Source organism: Gymnodraco acuticeps, unplaced genomic scaffold (assembly GCF_902827175.1).
Source record: "Gymnodraco acuticeps unplaced genomic scaffold, fGymAcu1.1, whole genome shotgun sequence".
Taxonomy (NCBI): domain Eukaryota; kingdom Metazoa; phylum Chordata; class Actinopteri; order Perciformes; family Bathydraconidae; genus Gymnodraco; species Gymnodraco acuticeps.
In genome coordinates this window covers 639180-652071 of record NW_022991273.1, presented here as the reverse complement: position 1 = coordinate 652071, position 12892 = coordinate 639180, and the positions used below count along the sequence as shown (strand labels likewise).

Sequence of the window (12892 nt, the reverse complement as noted above, 5' to 3'; positions counted from 1 at the left end):
TATATAAATATATACAATTTCAGAATCAAACAAGTATGAGAGCACTCTCATAATAACGTAACACAATCAGAGACTGGATATATCCCCCCCCCTCTCTGGTCGCTGAAATGGGGAATTGAAATTACGGGCCAAAAGTTGTATTTACAAGTATTAAAAGTAAGCATCGGACACCAAAACAACTGAGACCCGTCTGTCCGCCGCATCTACGCACTGTACAACACACACCTACACACTGTACACCACACACACCTACAGCTCCTAAAGCATCAGGATACAGCCGTGTATTTTATTATGTGAAGCACTAAATGGTTTTAGAAAAATATTGACTCTTTGTTTGTAGTTATCTACTAAACTAAAGCAAACAAATACAGAGAGTAATGTAGGCCTGTTATACTGAGTGATATATATTATACACACTGCTCTGCTTTCTGCACGGACCTCACAGCTGTTCTCACTGTAAACATTGCGTTGCGATGAAAGCAGTTTCTAAAATAATATCCAGGGGATGCATGCAGAGCTGTCATTGGCTGACATAAGTCCGGCCGTGCGTCACGCCTCCACCGTTCCCGGAAATGCATCCGTGGAGGAGCCATGGAGGAACCATCAGTGTCTCCTCGGTTAGAGCTCCTCCAGAGAGCCTCCTCGACGCTCAATGCTCGGTCCTCGATGTGCATTTAGAGAAATTAGATGTCCTTCAACATGGCGCGCTGAAATTCATTTCCGGGTCACTACCGGAGGACCAAGGAGTCGAGGAGGGGACATTTAAGAATTGAGAAGCCTCTAGAGCAGGGGTTCTCAAAGTTTTGATGAGTGAGGGCCAATTTAGGTACCCAATATTGGATTGAGGGCCGCCCAAGAAAAAACGGAACACAAAATAATTCCAAAACAAATCCTTTCTTTATTGTACTAACCAATTACCGCAACTCGCGAGATGCCTAGTTGCCATGCAACCAGTAGTCTAGCAAACTTTCCACAAGCTGTCATTCATAATTTAGGAATGACAACCCAGGGGGCGCAGTTTTACCATTCTTAACCCTCTGGAGTCTAAGGGTATTTTCTCGATTTTTAGATGTTTTCTTAAATCACCTTTTAAATGTATTTCTTCTAACATGGCACCCCATGTGTTAAATATCAAAATGTTCAGGACAATCTCTGGTCTTGCTATATATGCATATTGCTCACCTTAGAGCACTGTTTGATGAGATAAGTAGCTCAAAAGCTTAAAATGTGAAATCTGATTTTTGGAAAATCTTCAAAACTCTTGTGAAAACACACATTTACTCATGTGATCGAATTGTTTTGGTGTTTTAGATTTGGTTACCAAAGTCCTAGGATCACAAAAGCAGTGCAATATTTGAATTACACTGTATATAAATGTGTTATTCATGTCTAAAATGAAAAACATTCAATTCAAATGTTGAGTAAAATAGGTGTTTATCACTCCACTTTCACCACAGCAGGGACTGCGATACATTAGGACTGAATAATGACTTCATATTACATACCAAGGTTCATGTGATGTGTACAAATACAAATTGAGCATTCAACCTTTTTTTTTTCAACCAACAATTTATTATAAATATGTTTTTTTCAACCAACTATTTATATAAATATAAGAAACTGGAAAATCTCACTATTTACAATATTGAACATCAGAACTTTCAACCAACTATTCATTATAAATGTCAAGACAGTGTCAAGGTCTTTGTCTGTCTTCCAAGACAGTGGGTCTGACTGCTGTGTAGGTGGGGGTGATGGTGCATGGGCTGCTGTGTAGGTGGGGTGTACAAGTGCTATACGAGACCTCCACGAGACCTCCTTGCTGGCTGGGTTGAAGGTGATGGCTGTGGTGGAGCCTTTGTGCTGAGGTGTATCTTGACCTGGTGGCAGCCACAGATGGAGGTGGAGGCAGATGTAGTGATGATGGTCTGCTGGTCCTTGGTGGTGATGGCTCTGGTGAAGGCCCTTGAGCCACAGTAGATCTTGACCTGGGGGCCGGCACAGATGGATGTTGTGGCTGCTGGATAAACGACGCCTGTGTAGGACAATAATTACAACTAATTTCATTGAAATAAAGTTCAAGTAAAATGTTGCTCAAGCACAAATAACAATGCACACATACAAATAAAGTTTGGGAGGTTGCAGAAGGAGTCTCTCTCGATCTCGATCTCTCACACACACACACACACACACACACACACACACACACACACACACACACACACACACACACACACACACACACAGGTATTTCCAGTTACTTTACATTCAGTATAAAATCACAGACACACATATACATAGGCTACATCTGATTACAAAGTCTCATCTGTACAGGACGGTAAAATAATAACGGGCACACATATAAATAAATCTATGACAAAGTCTCATCTGTACAGAACAGTATGATAAAATAATCGATGGCAAAAACATGTCACTGTAAATGTCTCCGTGGTGGGACGAATAAATGATTAATGTAATCCTCTACACATGTAATCTCACTTTTACACACCAAAATAACGTTAACACAGAGTAAACGTTTGCTAATGGAGAGTCTATTTTGTCCCAATAAAAAGTGAATGACTATCGATAAAAAATATATATCAATAAACCTATTGTTCATTTTCGCGGTATTCCCCACACATTGCCAGTACACTATTACTGTAATATTTACACTTACCCATGCCCAAATGGATCCTTGTTGTTGTCTTTGTATTCTTCTTCTTCAGAAGAGTCGAAGACTTCAGGTTCTGAGGCTCTATCTTCACTGCTGCTAGCGAAAAAAATCTCAAGCGAAGTTGGCAACTGTAACGTTTTTTTTAGCCATTTTATCTGTCTCTCGCTCTCTCCTCACTAAAGGAAACTGATGGAAGACACGTGGTTTATGTTTTTTTTAACTTGGTGGGTAGGCCCGATGTCCATTGGTCATTTCAGACCATGATGGCTGCCGGCCGAGATTTCCTTGACAGACACACAAATCCACCAATCCCACACAGTGTAAAGTCAAGCTGCTTTGAGCGGCCATATTGGCTGCTGTGCCCTGGTTACAGTCTCACAGGAGATACCGCTGGAAAGCTACTCATTCTAATTCTTACTAGATACAACCATGGAGGATTAAAATATAACGCATGCATTTCAGCGTGTCACATTAACTATCGCGGGCCGCCAGAAACATTTCCGAGGGCCGCCATTGGCCCGCGGGCCGCACTTTGAGAACCCCTGCTCTAGAGACATCAAAGTGGGCTTGAGCCCCTGCCCTTTTTCTTCCTCCAGAAAAAGTACCCTTTTTTCCCCTTTTTTATTTTTTTAAATAAATGAATATATATCTACTGCTGTTTGCGCACAGTTTCCCTTTCCAAAAATATATTGATTGAATACAAAATATCAGGTCGGGAGATTAGACTGTAGAGGTTTCTCAATACTCTAATTTCCCCTCCTCGACTCCTATCCTCGAGACTTAGTCCCGCCCACAGGAGATGCGAGCGGAGGACTGAGGAGGGGAACCGAGGAGAGAGGAGGGGAAGCGAGGAGAGAGGAGGGGAACCGAGGAGAGAGGAGGGGAGCCGAGGAGAGAGGAGGGGAAGCAGCAGACGGTTAGAGAAATGAGAACTCCTCTCCTCTGAGCGGTCATTTTAAAGAGACGTCCATTAATGATGACAGGAGGCACAGCAGCCTGATGGACTGATGTGTTCATGACCACTTATATATTTACTTTTAATTCATTCACAGTGCGGTATAATGAGACAATAACAGGCTACAGATGCGGACATATACACACACACATATTTATATAAATATATACAATTTCAGAATCAAACAAGTATGAGAGCACTCTCATAATAACGTAACACAATCAGAGACTGGATATATCTCTCCTTGCTTAGAGGACAGCTCAACTTACCCCACTCTCCCCTACATGAAAAAACAATCTTTGTGCCTGTAGTGTCCTTAAACAGTAACTTCATCACGTTGATTGTTGGCTGCTCATTTAATAACTATTAATTGTACTAGTCTGTTGTCTCCTCTTGTGCGTAGTGAATACTAAAGAAGACCATTGTCTCTGTGTTAGCTGATGTTGTGACTCGACAGTTACAGTATGTTAGGTTAAGTTATGTTTCTTACTCTTGTGTTTTGATCTTGTCACTTCCTGTTTTTATTTTGAAAGTAATCCTTCCCTCTCATTCCAGATCCCACATTTCCTGCCTTTGTGTGTTTCCCACCCTTCAGATTGCTTGGCCCTGTGCTGATAGTTTTCACCTGTGCCCATCCTCCTCACCTATAAATAGCCCTTGTGTTTCTTTGTCCCATGTCAGTTCGTTATGTTTCATGTCGTGAGAACCTGGGCTTTTTGACTCCTGAAACTTTACTTTGAGAAAGTGAGTGAGTTTTGTTTTGAAGTACGACTTAGTTTTTGTTATTTAACTACTTTCTATTTTTGGAAAGTACGACTTAGTTTTTTGTTATTAAACAACATTATATTTTTGGACAACTGTCTCCGAGTCCTGCTTTTGGGTCCTGTGTCTCAGTTCATAACAGCTGATTATTTTATAGAATTCTGTTGAGTATTAAACAAGTGCGTGAGTGTGAGGGAATTAAAATAAATTGGTCAGTAAGTTGATGTCAACAACGTCCCATCCTTACTGTACACAGCTTGGATGGTTCCCTGCTTCCCCCTCCTGAGGTGTCGGACAGTTTTCCAGAACAACTTTGGTGCCGCCCGAAAGTCCTTTTCCATGTCTTCTCCGAACTTCTCCCACACCCCGCTGCTTTGCCTCGGCCACGGATGAGGCTGCTGCCCTTCGGGCCTGTCGGTACCTTGCAACTGCCTCGGGAGTCCCTCGGGAAAACAAATTCCTGAAGGCCTCCTTCTTCAGTCGGACGGCTTCCCTGACCACCGGTGTCCACCAGGAGGTTCGAGGGTTACCGCTCCCTGAGGCACTTAGGACCTTGAGACCACAGCTCCCCGCCGCGGCTTCGGCAATAGAGGCTTTGAACACCGACCACTCTGGTTCAATGTCCCCAACCTCCACAGTAATGCCCAAAAAGCTCCGCCGGAGGTGTGAGTTGAAGGCCTCCTGAACTTGGGCCTCCTCCAGACGTTCCCAGTTCACCCGAACTACACCTTTGGGCTTACCAGGTCTGTCCAGAGGCTTCCCCCGCCACTCGACCCAACTCACCACCAGATGGTGATCAGTTGACAACTCTGCCCCTCTCTTTACCCGAGTGTCCAATACATACGGCCTCAGGTCTGATGATACGATAACGAAATTGATCATGGACCTTCTGCCTAGGGTGCTCTGGTACCACGTACACTTATGAGCATCCTTATGTTCGAACATGGTGTTTGTTATGGCCAATCCATGACTAGCACAGAAGTCCAGGAACAAACCACCACTCCGGTTCAGATCAGGGGGGCCGTTCCTCCCAATCACGCCCCTCCAAGTGTCTCCATCATTGCCCACATGTGCGTTGAAGTCTCACAGCAAGATTAAAGAGTCCCCTTCAGGAGCCCCATACAGGACTCTTTCGCGTCGAAAGGAGCCAGTTGAGGTGGTTCGGGCACCTAGTTAGGATGCCACCTGGGCGCCTCCCTAGGGAGGTGTTCCAGGCACGTCCAGCTGGGAAGAGACCAAGGGGTAGACCTAGGACCAGGTGGAGGGATTATATCTCTTCGCTGGCCTGGGAGCGCCTTGGGATCCCCCAGTCAGAGCTGGTTGATGTGGCCAGGGAAAAGAAAGTTTGGGGCTCTCTGCTGGAACTGCTACCCCCGCGACCCGACCACGGATAAGCGGGAGAAGATGGTTGGATGGTCAGTAAGTCAGAGATGTGCAACTATATTTAACTTTTTGTTTTAAAACATTTTTTTATAAATGATTATGGGAAGTGCCCTTTTTCTCACTTGAGCTCCCGCCCCCCAACATGTCTGTGCATGTCCCTGCTGCCAGCGTATGCACGTATACAGTTGAGCAAGCAGCAACTATAATAATAACCTTGGAAAGCATTTGCAATAGAGTGAATGTAATGACTGTTGGCATGCAGTGGCGGTCCGTACTGGAAAATAAATTCCAGCCATTTGTCAGGAGGCTGTGTTCTTTATTGTGCACACACTTACTGCTTTAAAAAACATGCTCCTAAGTCTGTAGCTGTGAGCTACAGCCTCTCCTGTCTGCCCCCCCCTCCATATGCTTTCTTTTGGGAGCCTTGGAGGAGGCTGCTGGGCTGCCTGTTAGATTCCCACAGTGCCTTGCTGCACCATTACTGGCCCCTCTCTCTGCTTCCACACATGCAGGGCCCTCATGTGTCAGCCTGTGGATGCTGGTTTATTTAGGACGACAGGCAGGAGCAGCTCAGGGAGGGGCCGGGGGGAAAGGCACACTGAGGCACACCGAGGGGGGGAGGGGGGCTGGTGGGAGAACAGAGGCAAATCAAACCGGGGTCCTCACCCTCAGATGTTCTTTTACAACAAAAGCCCTTTCCCCGTCCTTCTCAACACTGAACTCCACACAGGCTGAGGAGGAGACGGGCTCAGCTGGAGGAAGAGCAGAGGAGATCTGTGAGGACTGCTGCACTGAGCTGTACAGTCTGTCTGAAGGGAGGAAAGTGACAGGCATTGGGCTGAAGTGAAAATATCCCTGATGCATGCCTGATGTACTTCTCTGTAGTTGGCGTCAACATTTTTACAAAGTTTTTGTTAATGCTACACCTCTATATTGTTGTTGTAACTTTTATTTTTAAACAGAGTTGAGATGTCAAGGTTTTCAGTGATACATAAATGCTGAATTGATGTTGACAGTTTTTAAAATATTTCAACAAATCTAAAATGATTAACCATAAACAATGTGTTTTGGATTAGAAGAACTCATACCTGCGGGTTGCAGATGTAGATACATACTTTACAGATGGAGGATCTTTTAATCATCACATACTGTGACTGTGCATTTTACCCGTCATATGAGGAGCAGTGAGCAGCTACTATGCACCTCCCGGCGAGCACTGTGGGGGTCCGGTGTATTGCTGAAGGGCCCCCCAGCAGTGCCCAGGAGGTGAACTGGCACCTCTCAAAGTACCAGTCCACACTCCCTGCTTGGTCTGTTCGGGGACTTGAACCAGGGACCCTCCAGTTTCCAAGCTAAGAACTGAAAGGCTAAGTTACAGCCGCCCAGACATCTCATTAGCAAAGTAACTTGTGTCTTTTCTTTAACCTATTTGGACAATATGCCAGCAATATGACTCATGGGTTACATATTAGCACTTTCATATCGCTAGATTAAGTACATCTGTTCTCACTTAATGAATGCTTCTGCCTAAGTCCTCATATCAACATCACTTATTGTTGTCACTTAATTATCCCTAAAACGACTATGATGGTTATTGTTATCAAAATATTGTGAATGATTTTCAAAATACTGCACAATATAAATTAGGAAGCAGCGACTGACCTCTGTTTATGATCATTCATCAGTTTACCTAAAAGAAACGTACAAAACGACAGCTTTGTTTCAATTCAGTTACACTTCTGTGCAACAGCTCCATGAGCATGTGCACATTGTATACAGCCCTGAGTTTAGAGCTCTTTTCCATTTGGTGTGACTTCATCTGTTCTTCAGAGCCTTCACTCTCCAGTTCATGAGGCTGATATTTTGTGATTGGGTTACAATATAACATTAATGATGGCTGCATTCCATTTAGATCCAGTAATGTGGCCATGCAGCCTAACAGTGACATTCTTGCTGTCACTTCAATATTTAGTTTTCCTTTTATGAAATGTACTTATTTGAACGTAGGTCTGTCATCTCGACACAAAATACTAATGAAAATCAATGAGCTGTAGCTGGGAGGAAATACCTAAACGTGATGTGTCTGATTGCAGTAATGACATTTGACCAGCAGATGTCAGAGAGGCACCACTCTACGTATCTTTTCATAGGCATGGCTAACAATCGGTTTCATTGACAGCTGAAATAAGGCCACAATAAGAAATCTATGTGAACATTTTTTCTTTCTAATTTAGTTTTTTTTTGTATTTGTTTGATTTCACAGGTACCTTTGGACCATTGGCAAAAATGTGTGGAAAAGATGGAAGAAAAGATTCTTCGTACTGGTGCAGGTAAGCTCCCTTTAGTGGTTCCTACAAGATGCAACAGTGGATCAGAGTGTTTAACGGGCAGAGGCAGCACTACAGTCTGCAGGCAGCCGCTTCATGAGAGGAACTGTACACACACACACACACACACACACACACACACACACACACACACACACACACACACACACACACACACACACACACACACACACACACACACACACACACACACACACACACACACACACACACACACACACCGCTTCATGAGAGGTGTTACCATGGGGCTGATGGACACTCAAAACACTGATATCTTCACATATTAATTTCATTTAATTTTTTAATAAATATTATTGATTTATTTTAAAATGTAGCAATGTTTGAATGCAAACCATTTGTAGCATAAAGAAGATAGCATGCACGCTGAGATATACATGTTGTTCAGATATGCATTTTGCAGAGGTCATTTGTTTTAAATTAGTCAGGTGAAAGAACAGTAATTTGTTACTATTTTGATCATTCTTTTTTAAGTAATACTTAAAGCAAAAAATAGGGAAGACATTTTCTTCTTTTTGTAATATTAAATTGAATATATATATATGAGGTTTTTAACACAAGATGAACCTAAACTAAACTAAATGTTTTAGTTGCAGCCTTATATTGGCTTAGTAATTATACTTAGTTATAATGAATACATATTCTTATTTTTGGAAATTGTACCACTCAGTTTATTATAAATGTGAGACTTTAAAGTGAGATTAAGAAAATATTCTGCAGATAACAGGCACTGAAATCTACAAAACCCTGTTCAAATGGTTTAGAAAGAATGATATATACCATAGCAGGATCTAGTTCAGAGAGATTGATATTTGATATAGTATGTTGTGATATGTGCAGCTATTATGTTGTTTAGCTGCTTACCGATGGAGACCCATAGAGTCAGAGGTCCATCCGGCTCACAGGCAGGAGGCCGGACCTTTATGCTCATGGAAGTCTGTCAAACTGAAAAGAACTACATGACATACGTTTTGATATGTTTATATATAAAAGATAGAGAAGGTGCAATGGAGTGTGATACATGAATACTCATAGTACCAATAATATATCAGCTTGTGGAATGCTTCTGAACAAATACAAGACTTTCCTTGGTCTTTTATCTCTTTCATACTTTCAAAACCTCAAAATCCAATTTGAAGTGAAAGCAGGGCGAGTGACAAAAATGTGATCACAGCCAAAAGAGGAGCCGCAGTATCCTGAGTGTTGGCCACATGTTGTGTGTGCAGCGGGGAAGAGAGATGCAGCCAAGCTGTCTTCCCTCGGCTGTCAGGAGGATGATGGAGACGCCAAGCAGGCTTTTGTCAGTAGGCTGGGTGGTGGGGGTGGGGGCGGTAGCGGTAGCGGCCATTTCCTGGTGGCTCAGTATTTGGAGGTGGGCAGCAGGCAGGGATGTGGGTGGAGGGGGGGGCCTGTCTCTTGTGTGTTGCAGAGGATATGTCTCAGAGCTACAAGTTGACAGGGGATTGACAAAGTGGAGTGAACACTGGCTGGCTTTACACTCGCAGCTAGAAAAGCCCGAGCGCCGCCAACTCCAACTCCCTCTCGCTCCCAGCTAAATATATAGCAAGTGACAAATACTGGTCAATAGACTGCGCACTCGTGTGTGTGTGTGTGTGTGTGTGTGTGTGTGTGTGTGTGTGTGTGTGCACATGTACTTTTTGTTGCATGTTAGACATCATATTTCTTTCTTCTCTGTTCGCTCATGCAAAGTCAGTCAGTTAGTACTGACTGACCTTACCATGTCTGCCTTTATCACTACATATTTGATTTCATTTTCATTCTGGCTTTTCCCTCAGATTATAGATTTGGTTAGAAACTGATTGTTTCAGATGCATTATATTCAAAGATTGTTTTGCAGAAAATAATTATATACATTCCCCTACACTGTAACTTCTAGAAAATGAAAGAATAGAAATGCAGTAGAAATACAAACAGATACAGTAGAACTACAAACAGATGCAGTAGAACTACAAACATATGCAGTAGAAATACAAACAGATACAGTAGAACTACAAACAGATGCAGTAGAACTACAAACAGATACAGTAGAACTACAAACAGATACAGTAGAACTACAAACAGATACAGTAGAACTACAAACAGATACAGTAGAACTACAAACAGATACAGTAGAACTACAAACAGATACAGTAGAACTACAAACAGATACAGTAGAACTACAAACAGATACAGTAGAACTACAAACAGATGCAGTAGAACTACAAACAGATACAGTAGAACTACAAACAGATGCAGTAGAACTACAAACAGATACAGTAGAACTACAAACAGATACAGTAGAACTACAAACAGATACAGTAGAACTACAAACAGATGCAGTAGAACTACAGTAGACTACAAACAGATGCAGTAGAACTACAAACAGATGACAGTAGAACTACAAACAGATAGCAGTAGAACGACAAAACAGATACAGTAGAACTACAAACAGATGCAGTAGAACTACAAACAGATACAGTAGAACTACAAACAGATGCAGTAGAACTACAAACAGATGCAGTAGAACTACAAACAGATGCAGTAGAAATACAAACAGATGCAGTAGAACTACAAACAGATACAGTAGAAATACAAACAGATGCAGTAGAACTACAAACAGATACAGTAGAACTACAAACAGATGCAGTAGAACTACAAACAGATACAGTAGAACTACAAACAGATACAGTAGAACTACAAACAGATACAGTAGAAAGTAGAACTACAAACAGATACAGTAGAACTACAAACAGATACAGTAGAACTACAAACAGACGCAGTATAACTACAAACAGATACATTAGAACTACAAACAGATGCAGTAGAACTACAAACAGATACAGTAGAACTACAAACAGATGCAGTAGAACTACAAACAGATACAGTAGAACTACAAACAGATACAGTAGAACTACAAACAGATACAGTAGAACTACAAACAGATACAGTAGAAATACAAACAGATGCAGTAGAACTACAAACAGATACAGTAGAAATACAAACAGATGCAGTAGAACTACAAACAGATGCAGTAGAACTACAAACAGATACAGTAGAACTACAAACAGATACAGTAGAACTACAAACAGATACAGTAGAACTACAAACAGATGCAGTAGAACTACAAACAGATACAGTAGAACTACAAACAGATACAGTAGAACTACAAACAGATGCAGTAGAACTACAAACAGATACAGTAGAACTACAAACAGATACAGTAGAACTACAAACATATACAGTAGAACTACAAACAGATACAGTAGAACTACAAACAGATGCAGTAGAACTACAAACAGATACAGTAGAACTACAAACAGATGCAGTATAACTACAAACAGATACAGTAGAACTACAAACAGATACAGTAGAACTACAAACAGATGCAGTAGAACAACAAACAGATGCAGTAGAAATACAAACAGATGCAGTAGAACTACAAACAGATACAGTAGAACTACAAACAGATACAGTAGAACTACAAACAGATACAGTAGAACTACAAACAGATACAGTAGAACTACAAACAGATGCAGTAGAACTACAAACAGATACAGTAGAACTACAAACAGATACAGTAGAACTACAAACAGATGCAGTAGAACTACAAACAGATACAGTAGAACTACAAACAGATACAGTAGAACTACAAACAGATACAGTAGAACTACAAACAGATGCAGTAGAACTACAAACAGATGCAGTAGAACTACAAACAGATGCAGTAGAACTACAAACAGATACAGTAGAACTACAAACAGATACAGTAGAACTACAAACAGATACAGTAGAACTACAAACAGATGCAGTAGAACTACAAACAGATAGTAGAACTACAAACAGATACAGTAGAACTACAAACAGATACAGTAGAACTACAAACAGATGCAGTAGAACTACAAACAGATACAGTAGAACTACAGTACTTATCAGGACGTTCACGTCTCTAATTTCTTACTATGTATAGTACAAATGAAATAACTGTTTAATATTATACAGATACATATGATAGACAACTTGTCCTTTCCTCTTCTTATCAGAAATGATCCAGTGATCCCACATCAGTGCCACAGGAAGGGAATAGAACTACTGCGTTATGTATTTCATGTTTAAATGTGAAAATGAAACACCTTTAAAGTCTTCTATTACATCTTTTGTCGAGATAATACCTTTACTTATTATTTTATTTAAAAAAAAAAATCTTTCAACATTTTAAAATCCATAATTTGCGCCCTGTGTTGGTTTGTCTACAGTGGGCAACATCCCTCTCCTTCTTTAGACCTTTTTTGGGTGACTTTTTTGTACATTCAAGCTAGATGCATTTCAATAACTCAACAAATATATTTTTTAAGCAAAAAACAAATATCCTTCTTTCTGCAAGAAATATACTAAACATATTACCCTAAATCTAAAACCATTGTGAAGCAGGATTCTTGGGCCAGTGGTTCCAGTGCAGAGGCTGACCTGACGATCCAGATGCCACTGACTTGTAGAAATCCACTGAATACAAATATATGCTTATATGTTCATTTTACCATTCTCTTATTTTGAGCTTATCTCTTCCCTATAGGCCTCTCTACATGAGGCCTACTTGCAGGAAAACATCTTGCTCACCATGTTTCAGAGGAAAGACAACTCAGGATATTCACTGAATAATGCTTAACCGTGCAGGTGTCAGTGTGTGATGTTACAACCAAGATACACATACAGACGTACAAACAAACACCAATCAACGGATGTTATTACATGATT

The 12892-nt window shown here is 41.3% G+C and overlaps 1 protein-coding gene across 4 annotated transcripts in view; it reads left to right on the top strand.

The window, feature by feature from the left end:
- cadpsa (Ca2+-dependent activator protein for secretion a) overlaps positions 1-12892 on the top strand; it is a 235858-nt gene that overhangs the window by 108181 nt on the left and 114785 nt on the right. For all 4 annotated transcript variants that reach the window (XM_034239849.1, XM_034239848.1, XM_034239847.1 and 1 more), the window contains exon 8: positions 8038-8104. In XM_034239849.1, the coding sequence (XP_034095740.1) occupies positions 8038-8104 (67 nt within the window). The remainder of the gene's footprint in view (positions 1-8037; positions 8105-12892) is intronic.